The sequence below is a fragment of the Myotis yumanensis genome, unplaced genomic scaffold (genome assembly GCF_028538775.1).
Source record: "Myotis yumanensis isolate MYYU_CA2020_CCGP unplaced genomic scaffold, mMyoYum1.0.hap1 SCAF_7, whole genome shotgun sequence".
Taxonomy (NCBI): Eukaryota; Metazoa; Chordata; class Mammalia; order Chiroptera; family Vespertilionidae; genus Myotis; species Myotis yumanensis.
In genome coordinates this window covers 37978323-38003357 of record NW_027223758.1, presented here as the reverse complement: position 1 = coordinate 38003357, position 25035 = coordinate 37978323, and the positions used below count along the sequence as shown (strand labels likewise).

Sequence of the window (25035 nt, the reverse complement as noted above, 5' to 3'; positions counted from 1 at the left end):
GTATTCTTTAAGAAGAGGAAGAAGAAGAAAAAGTTAAAGAAAAATTATGAACAACAAAGTGACAACAAATACATATCTATCAACAAGTGAATCTAAAAATCAAATAAATAAAAAATCTGATGAACAGAATAAACTGGTGAATGGAATAGAATCAGGGGCATGGAAATGGAACAGACTGACGGTTCTCAGAGGAAGGGGGTTGGAGGGGGGTGTGGGAAGAGATAAGACAAAGATCTTTTATGTATGCAGTACCTATGGACACAGACAGTAGGGTGGCAAGGGCCTGGGGTGGAGTGGGAATCGAGTGGAGAGGAGCTTTGGAGGGGGGAAAGAGGGATATCTATAATAATCTCAATAATAAAATTTTTTTTTAAGTCATAGAACTAATAAGTGGGAGAGCCAGGATTCCAGCTAGTCTGAAACTGAGATAAGGTTTGTGTTCTTAACCATTCTGCTAGAGTTCACTCCAATGTTTTTGTAGCTTAGGAAGCCCTTAGAGAACATTGAATTTGTAATTGAGAAAACTGAGACTCATAAAGGGGAAGGGCTTGGGCAGAGCAGACAGTAAAGGTGAGAACAGGAACTGTCTATCCTGATGTCTGGTGGTTCTCCCCACTAAACCATATAACTTTACATAGTATGGGGGCATCATCTGATGTCTTTCTTTTGATATTAGACTCAGACATCTCTGTCATCTCTTGACTTCCTCTGGAATCCCTCACAGATAGGTTCAGATACCTGACTCATGATGACGCCTTCAGTGAGGCCAACGTTGAGAACCTGATCGAGTCCATCCAGGAGTTTTTTCATGGTGAGCTAAAGGTATGCACAAGCAATCTTTTTTTTCTTTTTTAATATATATTTGATTGATTTTTTACAGAGAGTAAGAGAGAGGATAGAATTAGAAACATCAATGAGAGAGAAACATCGATCAGCTGCCTCCTGCACACCCCCTACTGGGGATGTACCCGCAACCAACATACATGCCCTTGACTGGAATTGAACTTGGGACCCTTTAGTCTGCAGGCCGACGCTCTATCCACTGAGCCAAACCGGTTAGAGTACAAGCAATCTTTTCAATCTTTTCAAGCAATCTTTTCATCATATTCCTCCATTTTAACAAATATTTTAAACTCTATTATTTCTTTTTATGCAAATAATTTATAAGCTATAAATTTTATATTTATACTTTTTTATTTTTCTATTTATAATATCCTGTCTAATAAAAGAGAAACATGGTAATTAACCATAACTTTGCTACCCTTCCCATTGGCTAATCAGGGTGATATGCAAATTAACTGCCAACCAAGATGGCGGCCCGCAGCCAGGCAGCTGAAGTAAACAGGCTTGCTTGCTCCAGTGACGGAGGAAGCCAAGGTTCCCTGCCTGCCTTGCCGGCCTCTGAGCTTGCTCTCTAAGAAACATTGTTGCAAATATAGAAGCTAAACAAAACCCTAGAAACCTGCTTTCAGCAGTCAGAGCTGGAGCGAGCAGGATCAAAACAGTGTTACAATTATAGAACTCAAACAAACCCAAATCCCTGCTTTCAGCAGCCGAGGCCTCAAGCTGGAGCCGGCCTCAGAGCTAAAGCCGGCTCTCAGCTCCAGTGACAGCTATAGAAGGTAAATAAATCCCAGAATAAAAGAAAAAAAAGAAAAAAGGAGAGGTTGGGAGCTTCAGTCGCCCACCAGCCTGAAAACGGCCCTCAGCCCCTCACCCAGACTGGCCAGGCACCCCAGTGGGGACCCCCACACTGAAGGGGGTGTGACCAGCGGCAAACAGCCATCATCCCCTCATCCAGGCTGGCCAGGTACCCAAGCGGGACCCCCATCCTGATCCGGGACACCCTTCAGGGCAAACCAGCCGGCCCCCACCAGGCCTCTATCCTATATAGTAAAAGGGTAATATGCCTCCCAGCACCAGGATCAGTAGAGCCTCGAGGCCTCCCGAACCCAGGATCAGCGGAGCCGCGAGGCCTTCTGAACCCGGGATCAGCGGAGCCACAAGGCCTCCTGGCACCAGGATCAGCGGAGCCTCAAGGCCTCCTGGCACCGGGATTAGCAGAGCCGTGAGGCCTCACTGCCCCGGTGTCAGGCGGAGCCGTGAGGCCTCCAAGCACTGGGATCAGCGGAGCCTTGAGGCCTCCTGGCCCCTGGAGCAGCGTGACAGGGGGCAGCGCCCAAACCCCCTGATCACCCTGTGGCTCTGTGTGTGACAGGGAGCGGGACCATAACCTCCCTATCCGCCCTGCTCTGTTCCTGACAGGGGAAGGTGCCCCAACCCCCTGATCGGCCCTGCTCTGTGCCTGATAGGGGAAGGCGCCCCAACCCCCCCCATTGGCCCTCCTCTGTGTGACAGGGTAGAGCCGCAACCTCCCCATCGGCCCTGCCCTCAGTGTGACAGCAGCGGCGCCCCAACCCCCTGATCGGCCCTGCTCTGTGGGTGACAGGGGGCGGCGCCCCAACCCCCTGATCGGCCCTGCTCTGTGGGTGACAGGGGGCGACACCCCAACCCCCTGATCCGCCCTGCTCTGTGTGTGATGGGTCGGCGCCCCAACCCCTGATCCGCCCTGCTCTGTGGGTGACAGGGGGCGGCGCCCCAACCCCCTGATCCGCCCTGCTCTGTGGGTGACAGGAGGCAGCACCCCAACCCCCTGATCCACCCTGCTCTGTGTGTGACGGGGGGAGCTCCCCAACCCCCTGATTGGCCCTGCTCGGTGTGTGACAGGGGGGAGCTCCCCAACCCCCTGATTGCCCCTGCTCGGTGTGTGACGGGGGGAGCTCCCCAACCCCCTAATGGGCCGTGCTCTGTGCATGACAAGGGGGAGCTCCCCAACCCCCTGATCAGCCCTGCTCTGTGCATGACAGGGTACGGAGCTCCAACCCCCCTAATGGGCCCTGCTCTGTGCGTGACAGGGGGCAGCGCCCCAACCCCCTGATCGCCCTGCTCTGTGCGTGACGGGGTGGCGCCGCAACCTCCCTATCGACCCTGCCTTGAGTGTGACGGGGGCGGTGCCCCAACTCCCCAATTGGCCCTACCCTGAGCGTGACTGGGGGTGGCATCGCAACCTCCCGATCCGCCCTGCTCTGTCCATGGCAGGGGCAGCGCCCCAACTCCCCAATCGGCCCTGCTCTGAGCCCGACCAGGGGCTGCACCTAGGGATTGGGCCTGCCCTCTGCCACCCGAGAGCATGCCTAAGCCAGCAAGTCGTTATCTCCCAAGGGGTCCCAGACTGTGAGAGGGCACAAGTGGGGCTGAGGGACATCCCCTCCCCCCGCCAGTGCACAAATTTTTGTGCACCGGGCCTCTAGTATATTTATAACACTTATTACATTCCTATAAAAACAAAGAAAATCATAATAAAAATTTAAGTTAACCTTTATTAATTCTACTGTCCTGAGATGACTCCTGTTAATATTTTGGTATATATATTTTCAGAGTTTTTTCTGTGCATACCAATGAATGTCATTATAGACAAATAAACATCAGAAATGGTGGGAGAAAAACATTTCTAAGTCAATAGCTAGAATCTATATTATCCTGCCCTGGCTGATTGTGGCTCTTTGGTTAAAGCTTGTGCCCACGCACTGAAGAGACTCGGGTTTGATTCCTGGTGGAGGGCAAGTACCTGGATTGTGGGTTTGATCCCTGGCCCTGGTCAGGCAAGTGTGGAAGGCAACTAGTCAATGTGTGTCTCTCTCACATCAGTGTTTCTCTCTCTTTCTCTCTCTCCCTCTCTCTCTCTCTCTTCCCCTACCCCCCACCCCCTTATTTTCCTCTCCCTCTCCCTCCTCTCTCCCTCCCTTCCACCCTCTCTAAAAACCAATGGAAAAAATATCCTTGGTGAGGATTAACAACAACAACAAAAATCTATATTATCCTACTTAATACAGTATTCCATTGTTAGGTGAAACATTCATCCATTCACTTATTCATTCTATGAGAGTACATAACAGAAGAATTTATCATAACCTGGGAGTAAAAGAAGGCATTGCTGAGGAAGTAACCCTTAGCTTAGATCTGAGGGATGAATAGGTGAAAATAGAAGTTAGAGTTGGAGGGTGTGTTCAGAAAAAGTAAATGGAGTGCTTGACAACTTTGTGGCAGAAAGGAGCAGAGAATCAAATAAAGTCTGGGATGTTTAAAGCATAGTGTGGAAGGTGTGTCATTCGTCAACAGACACTTAGGTTTCCATATTTTGGCTCCTATGAATAATGATGCAATAAACAAGGAAGTGCAGACGTCTCTTTGAGATCCAGATTTCATTTCCTTTGGATATATGTACATATACACAGATGTTTTTGGTTTGTGAAAATTGATCAAGCTTTACATTTTTTTCTATGTATAATACCAGTAAAAATGTTTTTAAAACACTTAAAACCAGAATCTTGGTCTTCACTTTTGACTCAGACTATTTCCCAAAGGCATCACAAACTCAACATATAAAAACTAAATGGCCACAGCCGGTTTGGCTCAGTGGATAGAGTGTCGGCCTGTGGACTGAAGGGTCCCAGGTTCGATTCCGGTCAAGGGCACGTGCCAGGGTTGTGGGCTCGATCCCCAGTGGGTGGTGTGCAGGAGGCAGCCAATCAATGGTTCTCTTTCATCATTGATGTTTCTATCTCTCTCTCCTTCTCCCTTCCTCTCTGAAATCAATAAAAATATATTTAAAATAAATAAAATAAAAACTAAATGAATTTGAAGACATTAGCAGGGGTCCCTTTGGGAAGGGCCTTGACCTCCACGGGTGCTATTTGCATTTTTTAAACAATCTGATGATGGGAGACAGCGGCGGAGGGGGGGGGGGGGGGCGGGGGCGGGGGTGGCGGGGCGGGGGGGGGGGGGGAATAGATCGGAGAGAGACAAAACTAGAGCAGGCAAACCTAGTGTTGCATTGTTATACTAATCCTGGTGAGAGATAATCAGGCCATAAAGTCAGTTTCTTGCTCTGTATTGCTACTTGCTTTCCAGAGAGCTTCTACCAGTTTTATACCATCTATATGTGTGGACAAGGCAGGACAGGAGATGAGACAAGAAATTTTTTCCAGATTGTGGAATTATTGGTCTTTTATTTTCTTCTTTATACTTTATTTTTTCCAAGTTTCTATGGTAAATAGATAGTGCTTTCATATTTAGAAAAAGAGAATAATACAAAAGAGATTTTGTTCTTCAAATCAGAACTTGTATTTTAATAGGAAACAAAGACTCAAAATAATGAATATTTAATGGCATCAGGAGAGCTAGAAGTAACAGCATCAGGGGTCTCCTTTAGGAAGCTTAATCAGACAGCAGTATGCAGCGTGAGTAGGTGAGGCAACAAAGACTAAAGGTGGGAAAAGCCATCTAGGAGCACTTAGAAATCTAGCTGAGAGGGAAAACGAGGTCACAAACCCAGGCAGGACCAGTGGACAAGGAATTCAGTCCTCTGTAATTTATTCATTACTCATAATAAAAGACTGACATTGGATTGAATGACATGTCTGTTATTTAAAACATTCCAAGAAACTTCAAAAGCCCTCTATAATGACCAAGTGGGATGACAATGTATAATTGTATTTTTATCATTTTTTTACAGATTCAGAGTGAACATGAGAAGCTGACATACCTAAGATCTTTGTCTTCTCTCAGCCGAATTTTACCTTATGATGAAACCACAGAATCATTCATTCATGGCCACATCGCAGACATTGTGCATATTCTATACGTAAGTATCATGACTTTACCACAAATTATTGGTGCCATGCAAATTCAGTGATCTGGCTAACAAATTTTTAGTGGCTTTACTTTTTTTCCCCCTGTTAATCCTCACCTGAGGATATTTTTCCATTGATTTTTAGGGAGAGTAGAAGAGAGAGGGGAAGACAGAAAGAAACATTGATGTGAGAGAAACACATCAATTGGTTGCCTCTTGCATGAGCCCCGACCAGGGCCCAGGCCTGAGTGGAGCCTGCAACCTAGGTATGTGCCCTTGACCAGAATCAAACCCAGGACCCTTTGATCCACAGGCTGATGCTCTATCCACTGAGCCAAACCGGCTATGGCTTCACTTTTATTATTGATCCCCTTATCCTTTTCTCATATCGGTATTTCTGCATGGAGGAGAAATACTCAGGGATACTCTACAAACGTAATCAGCCTTGACAAATCAATTGAAAAAGAAGTAGAAAGGAGAGGGATAACAATTAAACTTCTCAGTAAAAACAATGCTATGTTCTCATTAATCAAGCAGTAGTTCTGAGGCAGACTCTATAATGCAGTACCTAGGTTCAAGGACTAGCTCTGCCTCTTTCTAGCAATGTGACTTGGGAATACTACCAACTTCTCAGTGCCTCAGTTTCTTCATCTATAAAATAAGGATAGCTGTATCTACTTCACACAGCTATTGAGAGCATTAAATAAGAAGTAGATGTAAGCCAGGTAGCATAGTACCTAACACACATTTTGCATTTAAGAAACATGATTGTAGGTGTTCACAATCGCCCTTGCTCTCTAACCCCAGCTCCAGCCCAAGGAGAAGGGAGGTAAGTAAAGAGGTCTCTGTACCATGGCTTCTATAAAGCAGGCTGCCCACAAATCCACCAGTGGTAAAGCACCAAGGAAACAACTGGCTACCGAAGCCCCTCACAAGAGTGGGGTGTCCGCTGGAGGAATAAAGAAACCTCATTGTTAAAGGCCTGGTACTGTGGCACTTTGTGAAATTAGAAGTCCATCAGAAGTCCATTGAACTAATTTCCAAACTTACCTTCCAGTGTCTGGTATGAGAAATTGCTCAGGATTTCAAAACAGATCTGTGCTTCCAGAGTGTAGCAATTGGTGCTTTGCAGGAGGCAAGTGAGGCCTATCGGGTTGGCCTTTTTGAAGACACCAACCTGTATGCTATCCATGCCAAACATGTAACAGTTATGCCAAAAGACATCCAGCTAGCATGCCTCAGACACAGAGAACATGCTTAAGAATTCACTAGGATGGGAAACATTTCATTCTTTTTTTTAAAAAAATTTTTTTTCTCTCCTTCCTGTTATTGGTAGTTCTGAACATTAAATATTTTTTCGCCATGGGGTTAAAAGGTACCTAAGTATATGATTGTAAGTGGGAAATAGGGGCCAGGAATCAGGTATTGGCAGTTTTTCCATTTTCATTTGTGTGTGAATTTTTTTTACTATAAATGTCGGAACATAAAGCATTAATGCAAGTCAAAACGTTTCAGTAAACAAGTTTCAGCAGTTCAACTTTATAACAATATAAATAAACCCATTAAATTTTTTCTGGACAATGCCAGCATTTGGATTTTTTAAAAACAAGTAAAGTTCTTATTGATGGCAACTAAATGATATTTGTAGCATTTTTATCATACAGTAGATTCTATCCATTCAGTATATTTTTCTGAGTTGTTTCACATGCAAGTACATGTTTTTAATGTTGTCTGTCTGCTGTGCTATTCCTGTAAGTTTGCTATTAAAATACATTAAACTGTTTTTTTAAAAAAAACATGATTGTGTTCTTTTTATTTTTTTTGGTCCTATTTGTAATTAACTTAAGCCACACTCTGCCACAAACTCATTCATTCATTGCCCTCTTAGGTGCCTGACTGTCCAAGGCAGTGACCTGGAAATTGGGGCTTCAAAGACAAGACATAATCCCTGTTTCTGCAGCCAAGCAAGGTGTAGTCAGCTGTCACAAGGACTGTGACAAAAGTTTAAATAGGTATAGTGAGGGCACAGAGGAGTGAGTGAGTAGTCAATTCCATATCAAAGGATCCAGACTTTACAAAGGAGATGATGCACTTAAGCAAGCACTTAACTTTTTGATGCTTTAATTTTCTCATCCATGGTATGTCCCCTTTGGGTTTCCTAAAGCTCTAAAATTCTGAATCTGAGATTTCTTGTACACTCCAGGAAAATGAGCAGTTCTTCCACCCACAGATCTAAAGGCTGATTAGATTGATGATTCGCATTCAGAATTGAAGGCTAACCAGTTAACAGGTTTGTTCAGCAAGGATCTTCTGTATCTAGGACACTCTGGTGGTTTGATAAAGGACACACATTTCCTAAAAGTGTTAATTCATGTCTTCCAAGAGTTTACAATCCTTTTGGAAGTGACCACACCTCATAATAGTAAATAGGTTGAGAACTATTCCCAACAATACTTCAAGAAGAGCAGAATGCTGTAATGCAGATTTTAAGAATGGATGCATAGGGGCTGGGAGAAGGGGGGTTAGGAAGGTGGGGAATGGGAGATATCTGTAATGCTATCAACAATAAAAAAATATATTTTAAAAAATTAAAAATTTAAATTAAAAAAAAGAAGAATGGATGCAGCTTTCTACTTGGCTATTGTCTATGGGCAGAGAATTATAGGCAGCCATAGGACGTAGCCAAAATAGCAAGACTCCAAAGTCCTACTTTCACAAGAATTGGTAGCAGTGGGTTGCCACATGGTTTAACCGATCAGCTCAGAAGACCTACAAATACAAGTCTCGAACAGCAAAAGCACACTGTATTTCCCTGTGCTCTGCATCTGGATCTGTCCAGCCAGTAGTAAAACACCCACTGTCAAGTAACAACCAAAATGTGACTGGCAGGGGGTTCAGCCTAGAAGAGTTAAGGGTAGTTGTGAGAGAATAGCATGGATTTTTGCATCATTATGCAAGTCTACAAAGTCCCTGCAAGTCCACGTGCAGGGCCTAAGAGAGTACAGCTCCCAAAACCAAGAGGAGAGATGTCCAAAGAGAGGCAGTTCTACTGAGGAACCAACAGAATGAGAAAGCCAAAGTCATCATAAAAAAGGAAGAATTTTAATGCATTTGCCAGTCTTACGACCCATGCCAATGAATGGCTCCTCAGTGTCCAAATAAAAAGAGCAAAGGAAGCTAAGAACAGATATGGAAAGGAATGGGGGTGGGGGGGGGTGGGGGAGAGCAGAAATGTAACACTTTACCAAAGAAGATGTATAAATAAGCACACGAATCGATGCTCCATTACTATGATTAGGGAAAAGCAAATTAAAACCAAGATGAGAGTCAACCATACACCCATTGGAATGGCTAAAATAAAGAAGAAAGATAATACCAAATGTAGGTGACATATGGTGCAACCGAAAATCTTACACACTGCTGGTGGGAATGTAAACATGGCACAACCACTGTGGAAAACAGTTGGGCAATTTCTTCAAAAGTTATGCTTACCATATGAACCAGCCATTCCACTCCTAGGTAACATGCAGGATTTGGCTGGACAAAGGCAGGTACACAGATATTCATAGCAGCTTTATTTGTAATAGCTAAATAGCTCAAATGCCCATCAGCAGATGACTTGATAAACAAATTTTGGAATACTAAAGCAATAAGAAGAAATGAACTCTCGATAACATGCTACAACTCTGGTGAATCTCAAAATAATTACGTTGAGTGAAAGAAGCCACACAGAGGATATGCTATATGATACTATTTATACAAAATTCTAGAAAATGCAGACTTATCTAAGGTGATAAGATCAATGGTTTCCTGGAGATAGAAGTAGAGTGGGAAGAGACAGGAGAGAGAAATTATAAAGTAGCACAAGAGAACTTTTCGGATTGATCCATTTGTTCATAATCTTGATTGTGGTGATGTATACATATGCTGTTTAGGCCTATCTGCTTTTTAAAAAAAAGAAAAGGAAAGCTTATTTCTGGCGGAAGTGGCCAAGTAGGTGAAAGTCGAAGGGGATGCAGACCTGGTTGTTTAGCTAAGAGGGCATTGCCTTCACCCACAGGTGAGGGTGTGGCTGCAGGAATGGAGAATCAAACTGCAGAACAGGGAGTGGCTATTACTGTGATTGGTTGGATGTGGGAAGTGAATAAAGGAGAAAAAAAGGCATAAATCATTTTTTATGAGCCCCAGGAAAGGGCACAATTGACAGCAATTGAAGACTAGTTGGGATGGGGTGTCACTTTTTAACACTAGTGGTGATGCCTCTGAGATAACTAGATTTGGACAAGTGAGTCCTGGGAGACTGAAGGCAGAGCCTTATACTTTGTCCTTCCAGACTATAAAACCATAAAAATAACTAAGCTTCTTAGGGAAATACGGAAGAAGAGGGTTAGGACTCCAGCAAGATCTGACCAGAATTGGAAAGTGAGAAGAGAAAGAGAAAACGCAAGGGCAAGAAAGATAACCCAGTAATATTTATTGAGCACTGCCTCCTGGGCACCAACCTAATTTCCTAATGAGGTGTTTTGGTGGGAGGTAAAAGTTCACTAAAGGCTACTGAACACAAAAAGGAGTATTTGCTCTTAGAATAACTGAGTCTTCCCAGAATCCTATGACAGGAAAAATAGCCTGCACCAGGAGGGAATGAAACCAGAAAAGAAAAAAAGAAAAAACACTTTTCACATACTAAGAACTTTATTTTTTAATTGATTTTTATTTTGTTTTAAATGTTTTTTATTCGTACATGTATTTTGTTGTTCATCCTCATCCGAAGATATTTTTCCATTGATTTTTAGAGAGAGTGGAAGGGAGGGAGAGAGATACAGAGAGAGAAACATTGATGTGAGAGAGCCACAACAATTGGTTGCTCCCCACCCCCACCCCGAACACACCCTGACTGGGGCTGGGGTTCAAGCCTGTAACTGATGTACATGCCCTTGACCAAAATTGAACCCTAGACCCTTCAGTCCTCAGGCCAATGCTCTATTCACTGAGCCAAACCGGCTAGGGCTCTCTATTTATCTTTGCTCCTTTGTATGCATTTCTATTTCTTTCTTTCCCTCCATTCCCCACCTCTCTCCCCTTCTCTTTCCAAAATTGACTTTCTGTGCACTTGTCCATAGGGCCCAGTGCTCCCAAACTTTGAATTTTCTTTTGGTAGATCAGCCAAACTGAAATTGAAGCTCTTTGTCTCAATTCCAGATTCCTGAGAAGGAGAGTCTAATTGACCCTGGTGTCTACTCCTGGAGAAATGAGCTGTTGTTAGTGGGACAGAATGACGTAGATGAACCATGACTATGAGGCACCAATTCCTATGGGCTGGGAGCAGTTTCCAGAGAGACAATCCAATAAGGTTTCCACTACAACCATTTACATTTGCTCTTCCCGTCAACTCCCTGAGATATATTCTCATGCCCTCCATTCAGATAAGAAAACTCAGAGGGAAGTTAATACATCAACGTCACACAATGAGCGAGTGGCAGAGCCAGTGCTCACTCCCAGGTGCTGTATAGCTCCAAAGCTTCTGTTATTTCCTCTCTATCACTCTGCTGATTTTTCCAGCAGAGCACGGCAGCTTTCCCTTTACCAATATGGGATTTGTAAAGTTACTCCTTTTTTAAGACAAGTAACATAATTTTATTAGACACTATATTAGAGATGGCTGGTTTAGTAGAAAGAGGAGTTAGGATGTCTAGTAGTTATTGAGGGCTTCTAGATATTATGAATTAGCTCATTTAGTGCTCACAACTACCCTATGAAGATAAGTAGCACTGTTATCTCATTCTACAGATGAGGAAACTGAGGTACAGGGAGGTTGAATAAGTTGTGTCAGCTCAAAGAGCTAGTAAGAGGCAGACCTCAGGGTCTGACTCTGGAGAATAAACTGCTAGCCTGGCCACTGTCCTGCTGCCAGTCCTGTGGAGCCGAGGAGCAGAGCCCCCTGAAGGACCTGCTCTTGTTCTTACAGGCCACCCACATCTCTGATCTCTGGGCCTAATGACTTGGCACGTTCTGGACTCTCTCCTAAAGCTCTTTCCCTCTCATTACAGATTCTGGTGGAGGAGGAGCCCCTGCATTCTCTCTTCAGCCCTGTGCGCCAGGAGGTCTTTGTCACCATCACTGACCTCAGGTGATACCCACATGCCCTCTACACATGCATCCTGGTTCTTCATTCAGGGCCAATAGTAAAGCCAACTGACACGTTTCATATTTTTAACTTCTCAAAACTATTTAGAGAAGTGGAAACCAAATCCGTGTTTTGTGTAAGAACTTTGATTTCACGTATGCTACCATTTGTATTTGAAAGACCTTATTGGAACCTCCTTTGAGTTAGGTTTTGTCCCAAGAATATTCGGTGGAAGGTTACTACCATGTCTGTTTCATGACAGAGTTCCACAGTGCAAGAGATTTGGAAGGGCTGTCTCCTTGGAAGTTCATACTGCACACTAACTGATTAAAGGTCCCGAAAAGTCCCATAGTTAAAAAAAGTTTTTATTTTTTATTTTTATTTTTTTTTTTAATTTTTATTTTTATTTTTTTTGCTAAAAGTATTACAAAGGGTATTACATATGTGCCCCCCCCCCCCGCCCTTGACAATCCCCTGCCCTCCCTTACCCCCCAGTGTCTTATGTCCATTAGTTATGCTTATATGCATGCATAAAAGTCCTTGGGTTGATCTCTTACCCCCCTCCCTCCTGCCCCCCAACCCTCCCTGGCCTTCCCACTGCAGTTTGACAATCAGTTTGAGGCAGCTCTGCCTCTGTATCTATTATTGTTCAAATAAAAAAAGTTTTTAACTTGGTTTAACTTGCCATTCCCCAAACTAACAAACCCTTGATAGAGCAGTACACTCTCCTTGGCAGAACACACTTTGAAAAATCGTGCTCTCCTATATTAGACTGCAGCAGGCTTCTCTTCCATGGTTGAACTGAAGGAAAAGCCTTGAAGGACGTCACTCCAGTGACCTCCGGGGCAGGCAGGGAGGGTAAGGGGAGAAGGATGGAGGCTCTGAGCCTGAAACTCTTTCTCTAACCTTTTGTAAGATCTATCTAAACAGACTGACAAGCAAGCCATTGATCCCTTTCATCAGAACGTTATACCGATCAGTCTATTCTTTCCTTTTGGGTTACTTTGATCTCTGCTTATCAATGTCAAGTCACACCCTTCCCCATTTGCTATTCCCAAGCTGTCTTTTTCTAGTTACCAAGATGTCCATTTGCTGTTTGGCTCTGAAGATCGAGTTAACTTGTTTAGTCTTATCATCAAAAGTATAATCACTCTGCCCTCTGAAAAGACCCTTACCCAGCTGCAGGAAATCAAACCAAGTGGGTCCTGCAAATCAGAGGTAACTCACACTTTGCTTTAATAACTTGGAGAGTGCATTTGATATTTTTGGAACTAGCCAAAAACCATTTAAACCAAGTCTGGTAAATAGAATAGGTGGTTAAATAGTTTTTCTCTTATTATTTTGTCTTCTTTTCCCTTGCTTTTGGCTTTAAAATAAGGTGGAGCGTTCATATACTTAGCAGATATGTAGGGTTACCATGTGCTAAGCATCATGAGAGGCAGCAGAAATAGAGCAGTACACTCTCTGATCCAGGGAGCTTCTATCCTAGTGCAGAGATACAGTTCGCCAGTAAATACACTATCAGGTGGTAGTGAGTGCTGTGAAAAATTAAAACAGGGAAAGAAGAGGATAAAGAGTACTGTGGGTGGGAGGCACGGGGGTTTTCTACACAGGGTGGTCAGGGAAAGCTCCCTGTGACAGTTGAAGAGAGTGTGGATATCTCTGGAGGAGAAGCTTTCAGGCAGAGCCAGGAGGAAGTGCAAAGGCCTTGATTTTCCTGCCACTAGAAAACCGGTTGGGAAAGCAATTGCTAAAGGCAACTTTATTCCCCTTTGTTTCAAGATGTCAGAAAGAGTCACAAGTCAAACTTTAAAAGTACTTTGATGCCCCTAAGTGATTCCCCAAATGTAGTTAGAATCAGTTAACTATCTTCCCACTAATGTTGCGATGTCCATGTAATGTGAATATATATTGTTTCACAAACTGCCTCCCGACACTTTCACACTGGGTCTGCAATGTTAAGTAAAGTCTCAAGATAATGAGGAGAGCCTTAAAAGTGTGCAGTGCTGGGGAACTCGCATGGATGGCATCACTTATCCCTGTGCCTTTTCAGTGTCTCTACAGGCAGACGTTTCAGGTATTCTCTGAGATGCTCCAGAGTTTGGTGGTAAAAGACCCACATTTGGAAAATTTTGACATCATTTTGAAGGTAAACAGGCTATCAGGAGAGAATGGGAAAGTTACTAGTTATATTAAATGGTAAAAGTGGGAGAAAATGTGGCAGGACTAAGTTTTAAGAGATAGCATAATAGTTAAGAGTACTCACTATCCATTTTGAGTCAGACTTGAGTTCAAATTCCAACTCTCTGCCATTCATTGGTTATAAATTCAGCAAGGAATGTGATTTTTCAAAGTCTCATTTTTTTCACCTTTACAGGAGACAATAATTACTGTATTAAATAAATGGCTTTCAGTTTAAGTGATTGCTGTATTCCTTAAATTATTATTGCTTACTACCACAGAAGGGTTTCAATCAGTGACCAGAGAATAGAGTCAGCCTCATGAATGAGCCAGGTGAGACTTAAATGTTATTAATGCCTACCTGCTCTCACCTGTACTGGTCCCAGCAGATGCCATTCCATCGTTAGAAATGTATTCATTGGAGTGCATTCACTGCATTCAAACATCTCGCTCTCTTGGCCCTTTTCAAGATGTAGCTATCCCAGAAAGGGATAGCCCTTTAAACTATTATTAATCATTTGTGCCTAAGTGCAGGTGGTCATTTATCATTGCCATAATCAACCTTAACATTATTTCTCATTTGTCTTATTTTTGTACATCAACACTGCAGCCAGATTGGCTTTCTTTCCTTTATCCAGTTGTGCGTTAAACTTTCCTGCCTTGGCAACTTAATTCAAGCCATTTCTTCTTTATGAAGCTCCTACTCATGGACATTATATTTTCCATGAATCCGTCCCCGACTGTTCTAGGCAGATACAATTTCCCCATCTTCAGAGTTCTTTAATAGCATGTCATTAATTTCCTGTCTTTCCAAAGCAGGTTTCAGAAAGCTGAAAAAATACAGAAGAATAGGATAAATAATTGAAGAAAGTGGGATGAAGGGAAAATAAGCCTAGGAAATAAGCCCCTAAGGAAGCTGGACCACCTGATCCCCTAGGTCTTTGGGCCTCGTTTGTCATCCGCCATTTTTATTTCCAAAATAAGTTTATAATTTAGGAAAATATTTTCAGACATAGTAGTGACATGTGGAACTTCTCTCCAAAAACAGAATAAAGGTGTTATCCCAGATCTTCCCAATAAATCATTTAGGCTCCCTTCATTTTTCATAGCACATGGACCTATGGTTACAATCAATTAAAGGCCATGAGCGGGAAAGAGCCGCAGCCAGCATTGCTCAAGTTCTAAAGTGCTTATGCATGCATCTCAACTTGAAGGTAAGCTGCCCTTCAGTTGCAGAGGAGGAAGGATCCAAAGCCATCCTATTACTGCCTATTTCCCCTCCTGTTTATGACTCCCAGACTTATGACTCCTCGGTGCTCAGGCATTATTCATATATCTCCCCCTCTCCTAAAATTCAAGCACTTTGAGGCCAGGTACTGTGTTTATTAATCTTGTATCCTCGTTGCTTAGCACAATATAGTAAATGTTTTTGAATGAGTAAATAAATGTAATCTAAAAATATCTGAGGGCCCATGTTAATAGCCACTGTTGACATTTTTTTTAATTCCTTCTGAGGATGTTTTGTGCATGAGTGTGTTGGGATGGGGGCTTCTACTTCAGTTCCTTCCAGTTTGTTCTCTATATGTAGCCAGAGTAATCTTCTTAAAACCCACATCACTTCTTTGATCCAATAATTTCCAACTATTTTTAGAATACAAGGTCTTGTATGATATAGTGCCTGCCTGCCCACTCCAGCCACATTGACCTCCCTTACATTCTTTATCATCTAAAGCTCTTCCTGTTTCATGGCCTTTGCATTTACTATGTCCTCTGCTTGGAATAACCTTCCCTAACTCTTCACATAGCTAACTTCTCCTCAATCTTCAGTGCTCAGTTTAAATGTCTCCACCTCAAAAAGGCCTTTGCTTACAAATAGATCTACCCTTGCTCTCTCTCTCTCTCTTTCCTTCCTATGACATCTTAGAATCAAAGGTTATCTTGTTTGATTATTTTTATTGGTCCAATAAAAATGGATTTATGGTCCATTTTCCTCTAGAATGTAAATTTTATCAGTGATTATGTTTTCTTGTTTACCACAGCATCCCCAGTGCTTAGTACAGAACATGCTACATGTAGATGCTCAATTAAATATGTACTGAATAAATGTAGGTCAGCTTAGATTCCTTCTCTGCTCAGAACCCTCCAATGGCTTCCCGGCTCATACAGAATAAAATTCTTACAATATTCTCTAAGTCAACGGTTCTCAACCTGTGGGTCACAACCCCTTTGGCGGTTGAACGACCCTTTCACAGTGGTCGTCTAAGACCATCCTGCATATCAGATATTTACATTACGATTCATAGCATTACAGTTATGAAGTAGCAACAAAAATAATTTTATGTCTGGGTCACAACATGAGGAACTGTATTTAAAGGGCCAGAAGGTTGAGAACCACTGCTCTAAGTTGTTATGTGATCTGGGCCCATCTTCATCTACCTCCCATTTCTTTTGTTTCTCATTTACTCTGCTCCAGCCAACCTCACCTACTTGCTCCTCAGAAACACCACATACTGTCCCTTCTCTTTGCACTTGTTATTCTCTCCATCTGGAATGTCTTTCCCTCAGATTTCTACATGGTGCAGTCCCTCATTTTAACTTTAGTGAGATCGTCCCTGACCATTCTAAAATAGCAATTCCTATCCTTATCCTCTATGTTTTTCTTCATCATGGTATATATCACTATTGGATACATATACATTTACTTCATTTTTTCCTTTATATTCCTCCAGTTAGAATATCATCTCCATGAGTAGGGATGTTATCTGTTGTTCACTGTCTATATCCCCAGTGCCAATCATAGTGCCTTAGCCATAAGTGCCATAGTCATAACCAGTTCCTGGCTTATAACTGACACATAGTATTTGTTGATTGAATGAATGGACGAAAGCTATACCAGTGAATGAAAGATATTATACAGTTTTGTATATGTGTTGCTGTGTTGACTGTAAATAAGTTGTAGAGGCTACTGTTCACAATATCTCAGTGTATTTTTCTGAAGAGCCACCGAAGAAATTTCTTTCTGACTCAGTCCTAGAAACAGTTGTGTTTTCCCTCCATGGCTATTTGCTTCTTGTCTTATGGGCAATTTGAATTATATTATATGGGACATTGCATTAGTCCTGAGAAAATTCAGCGCTGAGCTCCGGTGCATAGCTCCATGGCCTATCTCAAGCAAATGATGACTAGAATTCTGCATACTAACCAAATTCTTAGCTTCATTTATCTTTTCTACATTCATTTTTTAAATTTATCCCACTTTCTTCACTATTTATTTTAAATTACATTTCTTTTGCTGATATGGCTTTGCCTGCTACTTTACTTTTTTTCATAATAAAGCAAACTATCAATAAATAAATTTTAAAGTAGTATTTAATGGTACACCTCAACTTTGTATCCAACTTTTTCACTTATTAGACTAGCAACACCTTATTATAAATTCCTAGGATACTTAATTTCTAATTATTATATTCAGAGTGGCTAAACAATAGTTCTTTTTACTATTGGATAATTTTTTTTCAGTGTGGGGTCTTTAAAAACAGTGCTAGAATGAACATCTTTACGTATAAACTTTTTGAAATTTCAGATTGCTTACTTAGTTTAGAAGTTACCACATTTACTATCATTTGCTGGACATATTGTATCCATACGTGTTAAATGTTAACTTTCAAGAGACCCAAGGGCTGAATGCAACTCTTGCACTTCTCTTGAATAGATGGTGGAAGTGGAATTACTTCTCAACAACTTAAATCTAAGGCACTAAATACACCTGTATTCCAATGGCATTTTTCTTTTCTCTCAACTAGCTTCCACTACGATTCCAAAGACTTGGACACCTAGTGGCTCTAATGGTTCTACTGTGTGGAGACCCACTGAATGAGGTGGCTGAGGAGGCTGCAGAGAGCACGTACTATCTGCTGCACATCACCTTGCAGCTGAAGTGTAAGGCACCGCTGAAAGCAGCCAAGCCCTACATAAGTTCTCTAGCACAACACAAGCTCCAGTCCTCCTGCGCCCTCACTCCCCACATCCTAGAAAGTCTTTTTACAGTGGTTTACAGTGAGAAAGGTTCATAGTCCATAGGCCGAGATGGAGCAACACTGACTTAATAATTAGAATCATAACACTGGGTCAGACCCACAGTGTCAGCCATATACATGGCCATGGAGCTAAGAGTATCTAAACATGTAACACTCTGGACATGCTGGAGTGATTAGTTTGGACAGAAGTAGAAGAGGTTCTTGCCATTATTTGGGCTTTCGTTCATTTATTTATCTCATAAATGTTTACTGAGTACTTACTTGGGATACAATAGTAACCAGAATATAAGCCATCCAGTCCTTATATGACATAGTCTAGAGCAGGGGTGGGCAAACTTTTTGACTCGAGGGCCACAATGGGTTCTTAAACTGGACCGGAGGGCCGGAACAAAAGCATGGATGGAGTGTTTGTGTGAACTAATATAAATTCAAAGTAAACATCATTACATAAAAGGGTATGGTCTTTTTTTTTTAGTTTTATTCATTTCAAACGGGCCGGATCTGGCCCGCGGGCCGTAGTTTGCCCACGGCTGGTCTAGCGTGTGAGTCAGACAATCAAAGAATCAACAAATAACTATTATTATAAATAAAGATAACTGCTGTGAAGGGAAACCACAGGGGCTATGAGTAAGAATTAAATCTAGTGTGGGATTCAAAAAAGTCTCTGAAGATAATCTGAAAAATAAAGAATATTAGCAAGGAGGTATGATGACCTCCATGCTTCCCAAAGTAATAATCTAATCTCTGGGCAGCTCCAAGTATGAGGACAGTTTACCAAGACATACACTTAAGGAACTACAACTGATTATTCATTCAAGAAGTATTTATGAAGCATTTATTGTTTTTAAGGGGAGCACTGGTGAACAAGACAAACTCCCTTCCCCTAGAAGCTTATTTTCTAGTTGGAGAGACAGTATCCTCAACCAAGGGCTCAAAGACTTCCCATAGATAAGTTTCTAGGGAACATGAGAAAAACAGGGCACTGCGAGGGAGTACTGGCAGACTCAACAATCAGCAAAACCATACACATAAAAAATTCTGATATCAGCCAGACCAGTTTGGCTCAGTGGATAGAGCGTCAGCCTGCGGACTGAAGGGTCCCAGGTTCGATTCCGGTCAAGGGCATGTACCTTGGTTGTGGGCACATCCCCAGTGGGACGTGTGCGGGAGGCGGCTGGTCGATGTTTCTCTCTCATCGATGTTTCTAACTCTCTGCCCCTCTCCCTTCCTCTCTGTAAAGAATCAATAAAATATATTTAAAAAAAAAAATTCTGATATCAGAATTATCAGACACAGTACAAAATTGTGCAACTTTTTTTGTGGGGACCTGAGTTTCATCGGGAGATCCCTCAAAAGTCTTGTCTTGGTTGTACTCCTAACTCACTCAAAAAAGCTCTGCTCTTACAAAAAGCTCTTCTTTTTCTTTCAGCCCTTCTTGTATGTTGTCCTATAACAGAGGGGGAACAAATCAGCCTTCAGATTTACACACACTCCTTCCCCAGGCATTTGTATTCAAATGAAAAAGACAAGAAGAGTGATATCTTGGGATCCATTTCAACCTGGAAATCCACCAAACTTGCAAAATCGGAAGAAAGAAATAAGCCAGAAAGTATCAGTATTTCATATTTTCTTCTCAGATATCACTGAGGACAAGAAAAATCGCCCAATCTTGAGAGGAGCAATGAAAAACTGTCAAGAACTCCTAGAATTCTACAGTATTAAACAATTCTACGCGTGTCCCTTCAAAATTGCCAAGGTAATCAGAATGGCAAAAATTAAGACAAACATCTTGAAGTGTTGGAGAGGATGAGAAACAATCAGAAGTCTCGTACATTTGTTGACGGGAATGTAAAATGGTAAAAATACTTTGGGAAAAGTTCTGGCAATGTATTGTATGGGGCCAATATCACTGGATAGCTCTTCAGACATGCTCTGCTCCCATTAATTGTCCCCCTAACCCTAGCCAGCCTCTTGCATGTATAAAACCTTGTTACAAAAAGGAGCTGTAAGAGAATGTAGTTGAGCCAAAAAGCCATACACTTTTTAGTTAATGTATTTATTCATTATTCACCAAATATTTAAGCATCTACTAGGTACCAGGCACTATGTTAGGGAATATGAGGGAAAAGAAAACCTACAGATCTTGTTCATGTAGGGTCAAAGGTATCAGGTAATTTTAATTCTCTGCATCAGTTTCCTCATCTGTACAAGGGGGATCTGTAAAAATTAGGATCACTCAAATGCTGTAAGGGTTAAATGAGATGCTTGTATGGAAAATGCCTTGCTTAGTGCCTGTCACATAGTAAGTGCCTAATCAGTTATATCTATTAAAATCAAGGGAAGGACTTTATACACTGGCAAGTGCAATGAGAAGCAGAATGACACCTTCTTTTAATACATTGTCTCCAGACAAGGTATTTTAGCGATGCCTCGGACTCCGTCAGCCATACTAGTTTAGCACTAGGGCCTTTCCTTTAATTCTGTTCCTATGAAAGTGGGACTCTTTCTGCGGATCTCAGTAATAAACCTTCTTACTAAAAGTCAGAGCTATAAAAGGCCATGCACAGACCCAACAGTGGACATTTGGGTTACTTCCAGCTTTTCACTTTTATAAACAAAATTGAAGTAAGCAGCATTGTACATTCTAGTATTTAAACTTTTCTCTGATTGTTAACTTATAATTGATTCCTTGTTCAGGGCTCTGTCATACCATGTAACTTGGAAGTTCATTTTTCTTAAATCATTTCAGATCTTCGAAGTTTTACTCGATTCAAATGAGCTCTGCCAGTTTGTAGTGACTATATTGGATGGCCTAAAAAATCTGGAACATTCCTGTACCCAGCAATTAGCCGGAGAATTGCTGATGTCATTGGTAGAAAATGTGGAGTTCCGATTTGAGGAGGTAAAAAGCTCCATGGCTCTTTCCTGGGTTTAAAATATCAGCTAGAGCTCTCCTTCCTGCAGCTGCTCAGATCTCTCCTACTGCTTCTTTTCAGCTGACAACAATTGGTCTTCAGTTGGAGACCAAGGCCAACCTTTAGTCCATTTGGTCAATGTTGAATATTCATCCTTTCAACAAGTATATCATAAATGACTACTGTGTATGCAGCTAGGGAGGGAACTTTTTTAAAATCTAAGGTGTAATCCATATTTTTCAGAAGAGTATTGTTTTGCTGGGAAGATATAATTAACACATATGAGAATGGTAACTTCAATTTAGATCCTCATTCAGGTTAATTAATGGTGTTAAATTTTTATTTTTTTAAATATATGTTTATTGATTTGAGAGAGGAAGGAAGAGAGAGATAGAAACATCAATGATGATAGAGAATCATTGATCGGTTGCCTCCTGCACGCCTCCTACTGGGGATCGAGCCCACAACCTGGGCATGTGCCCTGACCAAGATTGAACCATGACTTCCTGGTTCATATGTTGACTCTCGGCCACTGAACCATGCTAATCAGGCAGTGGTGTCAAATTTTTAAAAATCAAGCCATCGGTGATCCTAGAAGGGGGCCAACTTAGTAAGTATAAAATAAAGAAAGTTTATGTAAATGTATCGAAAATGGAAACATCAAGAAATAACAATGGCCGAAACCGGTTTGGGGCTCAGTGGATAGAGCGTCGGCCTGCGGACTGAAAGGTCCCAGGTTCGATTCCGGTCAAGGGCATGTACTTGGGTTGCGGGCACATCCCCAGTGGGAGATGTGCAGGAGGCAGCTGGTCAATGTTTCTCTCTCATCAATGTTTCTGACTTTCTATCTCTCTCCCTTCCTCTCTGTAAAAAATCAATAAAATATATTTTTTAAAAAAAGAAATAACAATGTAATTATATCACTTAGAAATATGGAAGGACATGGGAAGCGATAAAAGTAGTTATCTCTGAATAACAGACCCGGGGGATAGACAAGAGAGAGCCTTGAAATACCACTGGACCTTTAAAATTGTGTGCACTTTGGTAAAAATAAAAAGTAATTCTTAAATTATGAAAACCCATTTTTAAAGCTATTAAAATAGCAAAGATGCAAAAAGAACAATATAATTAGAGCACAATGAGATGAACACATATCAGTTGGGTACTTTCAGGTGTTAAAAAATAAACTAAGCCCAGCCGGGTGTAGGTCAGCAGTAGAGCGTCGATCTAGGAATCAAGAGGTCACCAGTTCGATTCCTGGTCAGGGCATGTGCCCAGGTTGCGGGCTCGATCCCCAGTCGGGGGCGTGCAGGAGGCAGCCGATCAATGATTCTCATCATTGATGTTTCTCTCTCTCTCTCTCTCTCTCTCTCTCTCTCTCCCTTCCTCTCTGAAATCAATAAAAAATATATATTAAAAAAAAATAAACTAAGAAGATTATGCCAAGAGTTTATCATTTCATATAAGAAGTCAGGAAGTAGAGCATATGTTCTAGGATTAGTTTGGTGACTCAACAGTGTTATCAGAGAGACAGGGGCTTTTGCATCTTTCTGCTTTGCCTGTTCATATAGCCAGAGGTACTTGCCACAGTTTCAGACTTTATGACTCAGCAAAAAAAAAGATGTTTTCCTTTTGTCCCTTTAATCAAAGAGGACACTCTTTCCCAATACCCCCCAGTGGATTTTCCCTCATGTTTTACTGGCCAGGACTGCCATCCTTAAACCAGTTTCTGGCAGCTGCTGGTAATGACAGCCATTTTATATGAGGTTGTTGAGGACTGCCTCTCAGACACTGACATTTCCACAGAGCCCTGAAGTGATGAGCCTGTGCGCAGGAAGAGTAGTTCAAGTAGAGAAATGGACCAAAGCCCAATGGCAGGTATGACTCCTCTGCCAATCTCAGAGTCAAAGTGAAAAAATCTCAGCTTTCTTGCAACACTAAATTTAGTAATTTATCTTATTATAAAATCAATACATAATCATTAAAGAAAAATTAGAAACTATATAAGCAAAAGCCTGGCTGGCGTGGCTCAGTGGGTGAGCAGCAACTTATGAACCAGGACATTGTGGTTTGATTCCCAGTCAGGGCACATGCGCAGGTTGTGGGCTCGATACCCAGTGGGGAGCATGTAGGAGGCAGCCGATCAATGATTTTCTCTCATCATTGATGTTTCTTCTCTGAAATCAATAAAAAATATATATATAAGCAAAACATTAATATCACTCAAAGACACATTACTGACATCTTTGTATATATGGTCTTCCAAAAACTTTTATACGCATATACTTACATACAGATAAGTTTTAAGTAGATTTGATAATAAACTTTAAAAAAAAAAAGATTCTGTTTTAAAAGTCATCCCAGGACCTTTCAGAAATAACCACAATAATCTCAGTAACTATCAATGTCCCACAGGATTAAGGTCTTAGTCATTTCTTTTTCCTCTTCAGGTACCAGAGATTGTGGGAGTTATCTGTGCCCAGCTATCCATGATCAGCCAGCCTAGTGTCCGCCAACAAGTCATAACTATCGTGAGTTTGCTTATCTCCAGGCCCAAGTACACAGATATAGTGATCAGCTACCTTCTGTATCATCCAGTACCATATGACAGGTAACAGAACCTAATACAACCTCTGGGTGTGTGACACATGGTTGTAGTATTGTAGAACATGGTTGCCCTAAAAATTTATCCTTATAAGGAGATAAGATATAAACAGATGCCTGCAATATAAGTCAGAATATAATGCTAAACACAAAGAAATAATTCAACAAATCCAGAATAGAGAACATTTACAAGATGGTTGGGCTGAACTCTTCAAAGAAGTTACTGTCACAAAAGAAAAAATGGTGCTGGGAGCACTGTTCTAGAATTTTAAAAAAGGAAAGAGACATAGCCAAATGCAATATGTAACTTTGTTTGAATCCTGGATGAAAAGCAAATGCTCAAAAGAGACTCTATGCTAGATTATTAAATAAATGTAATTTTCTGAGGTGTGAAATGATAATATGGTTATACAGAAGAATGTCCTTATTCTTAGGAGATAGATGTTGAAGTATTTAGGGATGGATGTCACAATGTCTGCAATGCACTTAAGAAAGATTTAGCAAAAAATAGATTGAGCCCTGACCAGTTTGGCTCAGTGGCTAGAGCATCGGCCTGTGGACTGAAGAGTCCCAGGTTCGATTCTGGTCAAGGGCATGTACCTTGATTGCGGGCACATCCCCAGTAGGGGGTGTGCAGGAGGCAGCTGATCGATGTTTCTCTCTCATCAATGTTTCTAACTCTCTATCCCTCTCCCTTCCTCTCTGTAAAAAAATCAATAAAATATATTTTAAAAATAGATACACATTTTTTTAAAAAGAGTAGAATCATAGAGCAGAACAAACAAGATGTTTGTTTTGAGGTTGCTGTTTTTTTAGATTAGTGATAAGTGGTTTTCATAGTTGGAGGCCCCCAGGAAGTTCCAGGAGATGCCTTATGGGGAAGGCAGTGAGGCATCAGGAGAGGGCTCCAGGTGCCCCCATCCCCACTCCACTTTACCCAGAGTAGCACCCCTTTTATCTGCTTTATAGTATACTGTGATTCTGGGTAATTATGTAATTTGAAGAAAAGATTTCTCAGCTTTAAACTGTTCAAAAACACTTTCAATGAATGGTTCCACAGAATGTTTTGGTATAGTGCCGATATTTTTATGAGCTGAACTTATACATTCTGCCACTAAATCAAATACAGGATGACTTTAACTCATCCAAAGGAAAAAAATAGTTCATACAGGTTTTTTAAAAAATATTCTGACTTTATATATTTCTGTAATGTATTTTTAAATCTTTACTACTTGCTTCAGTTTAGCTACACTAGATTCTTGTATAAAACACTTGACTTAGTATAAATATTAACTATATCTAGCTATTTTAAGTGCAATTTTAGCATTATTTTATTGTTTGTATGTGTTCTAGCTCTTGGATGACTTTGAGAAAGAACTACTGCTTTAGATCATATGAGAATGTGGATTCTGTTAGAAATAAAATGACTTAGGAAACTTCATTATGATTATGTTTTTGGTCACTTACCTGAAGCCCATTAGT

General features: G+C 41.4%; 1 protein-coding gene across 1 annotated transcript in view; it reads left to right on the top strand.

The window, feature by feature from the left end:
• Window positions 1–25035, top strand: part of MROH8 (maestro heat like repeat family member 8) — a 43124-nt gene that overhangs the window by 8265 nt on the left and 9824 nt on the right. The window contains exons 3-12 of the mRNA XM_070420282.1: window positions 725–822; window positions 5576–5704; window positions 11740–11819; window positions 12890–13034; window positions 13870–13965; window positions 15107–15211; window positions 17801–17936; window positions 19672–19790; window positions 20784–20936; window positions 23400–23560. Coding sequence (XP_070276383.1) covers window positions 725–822; window positions 5576–5704; window positions 11740–11819; window positions 12890–13034; window positions 13870–13965; window positions 15107–15211; window positions 17801–17936; window positions 19672–19790; window positions 20784–20936; window positions 23400–23560 — 1222 coding nt within the window. The remainder of the gene's footprint in view (window positions 1–724; window positions 823–5575; window positions 5705–11739; window positions 11820–12889; window positions 13035–13869; window positions 13966–15106; window positions 15212–17800; window positions 17937–19671; window positions 19791–20783; window positions 20937–23399; window positions 23561–25035) is intronic.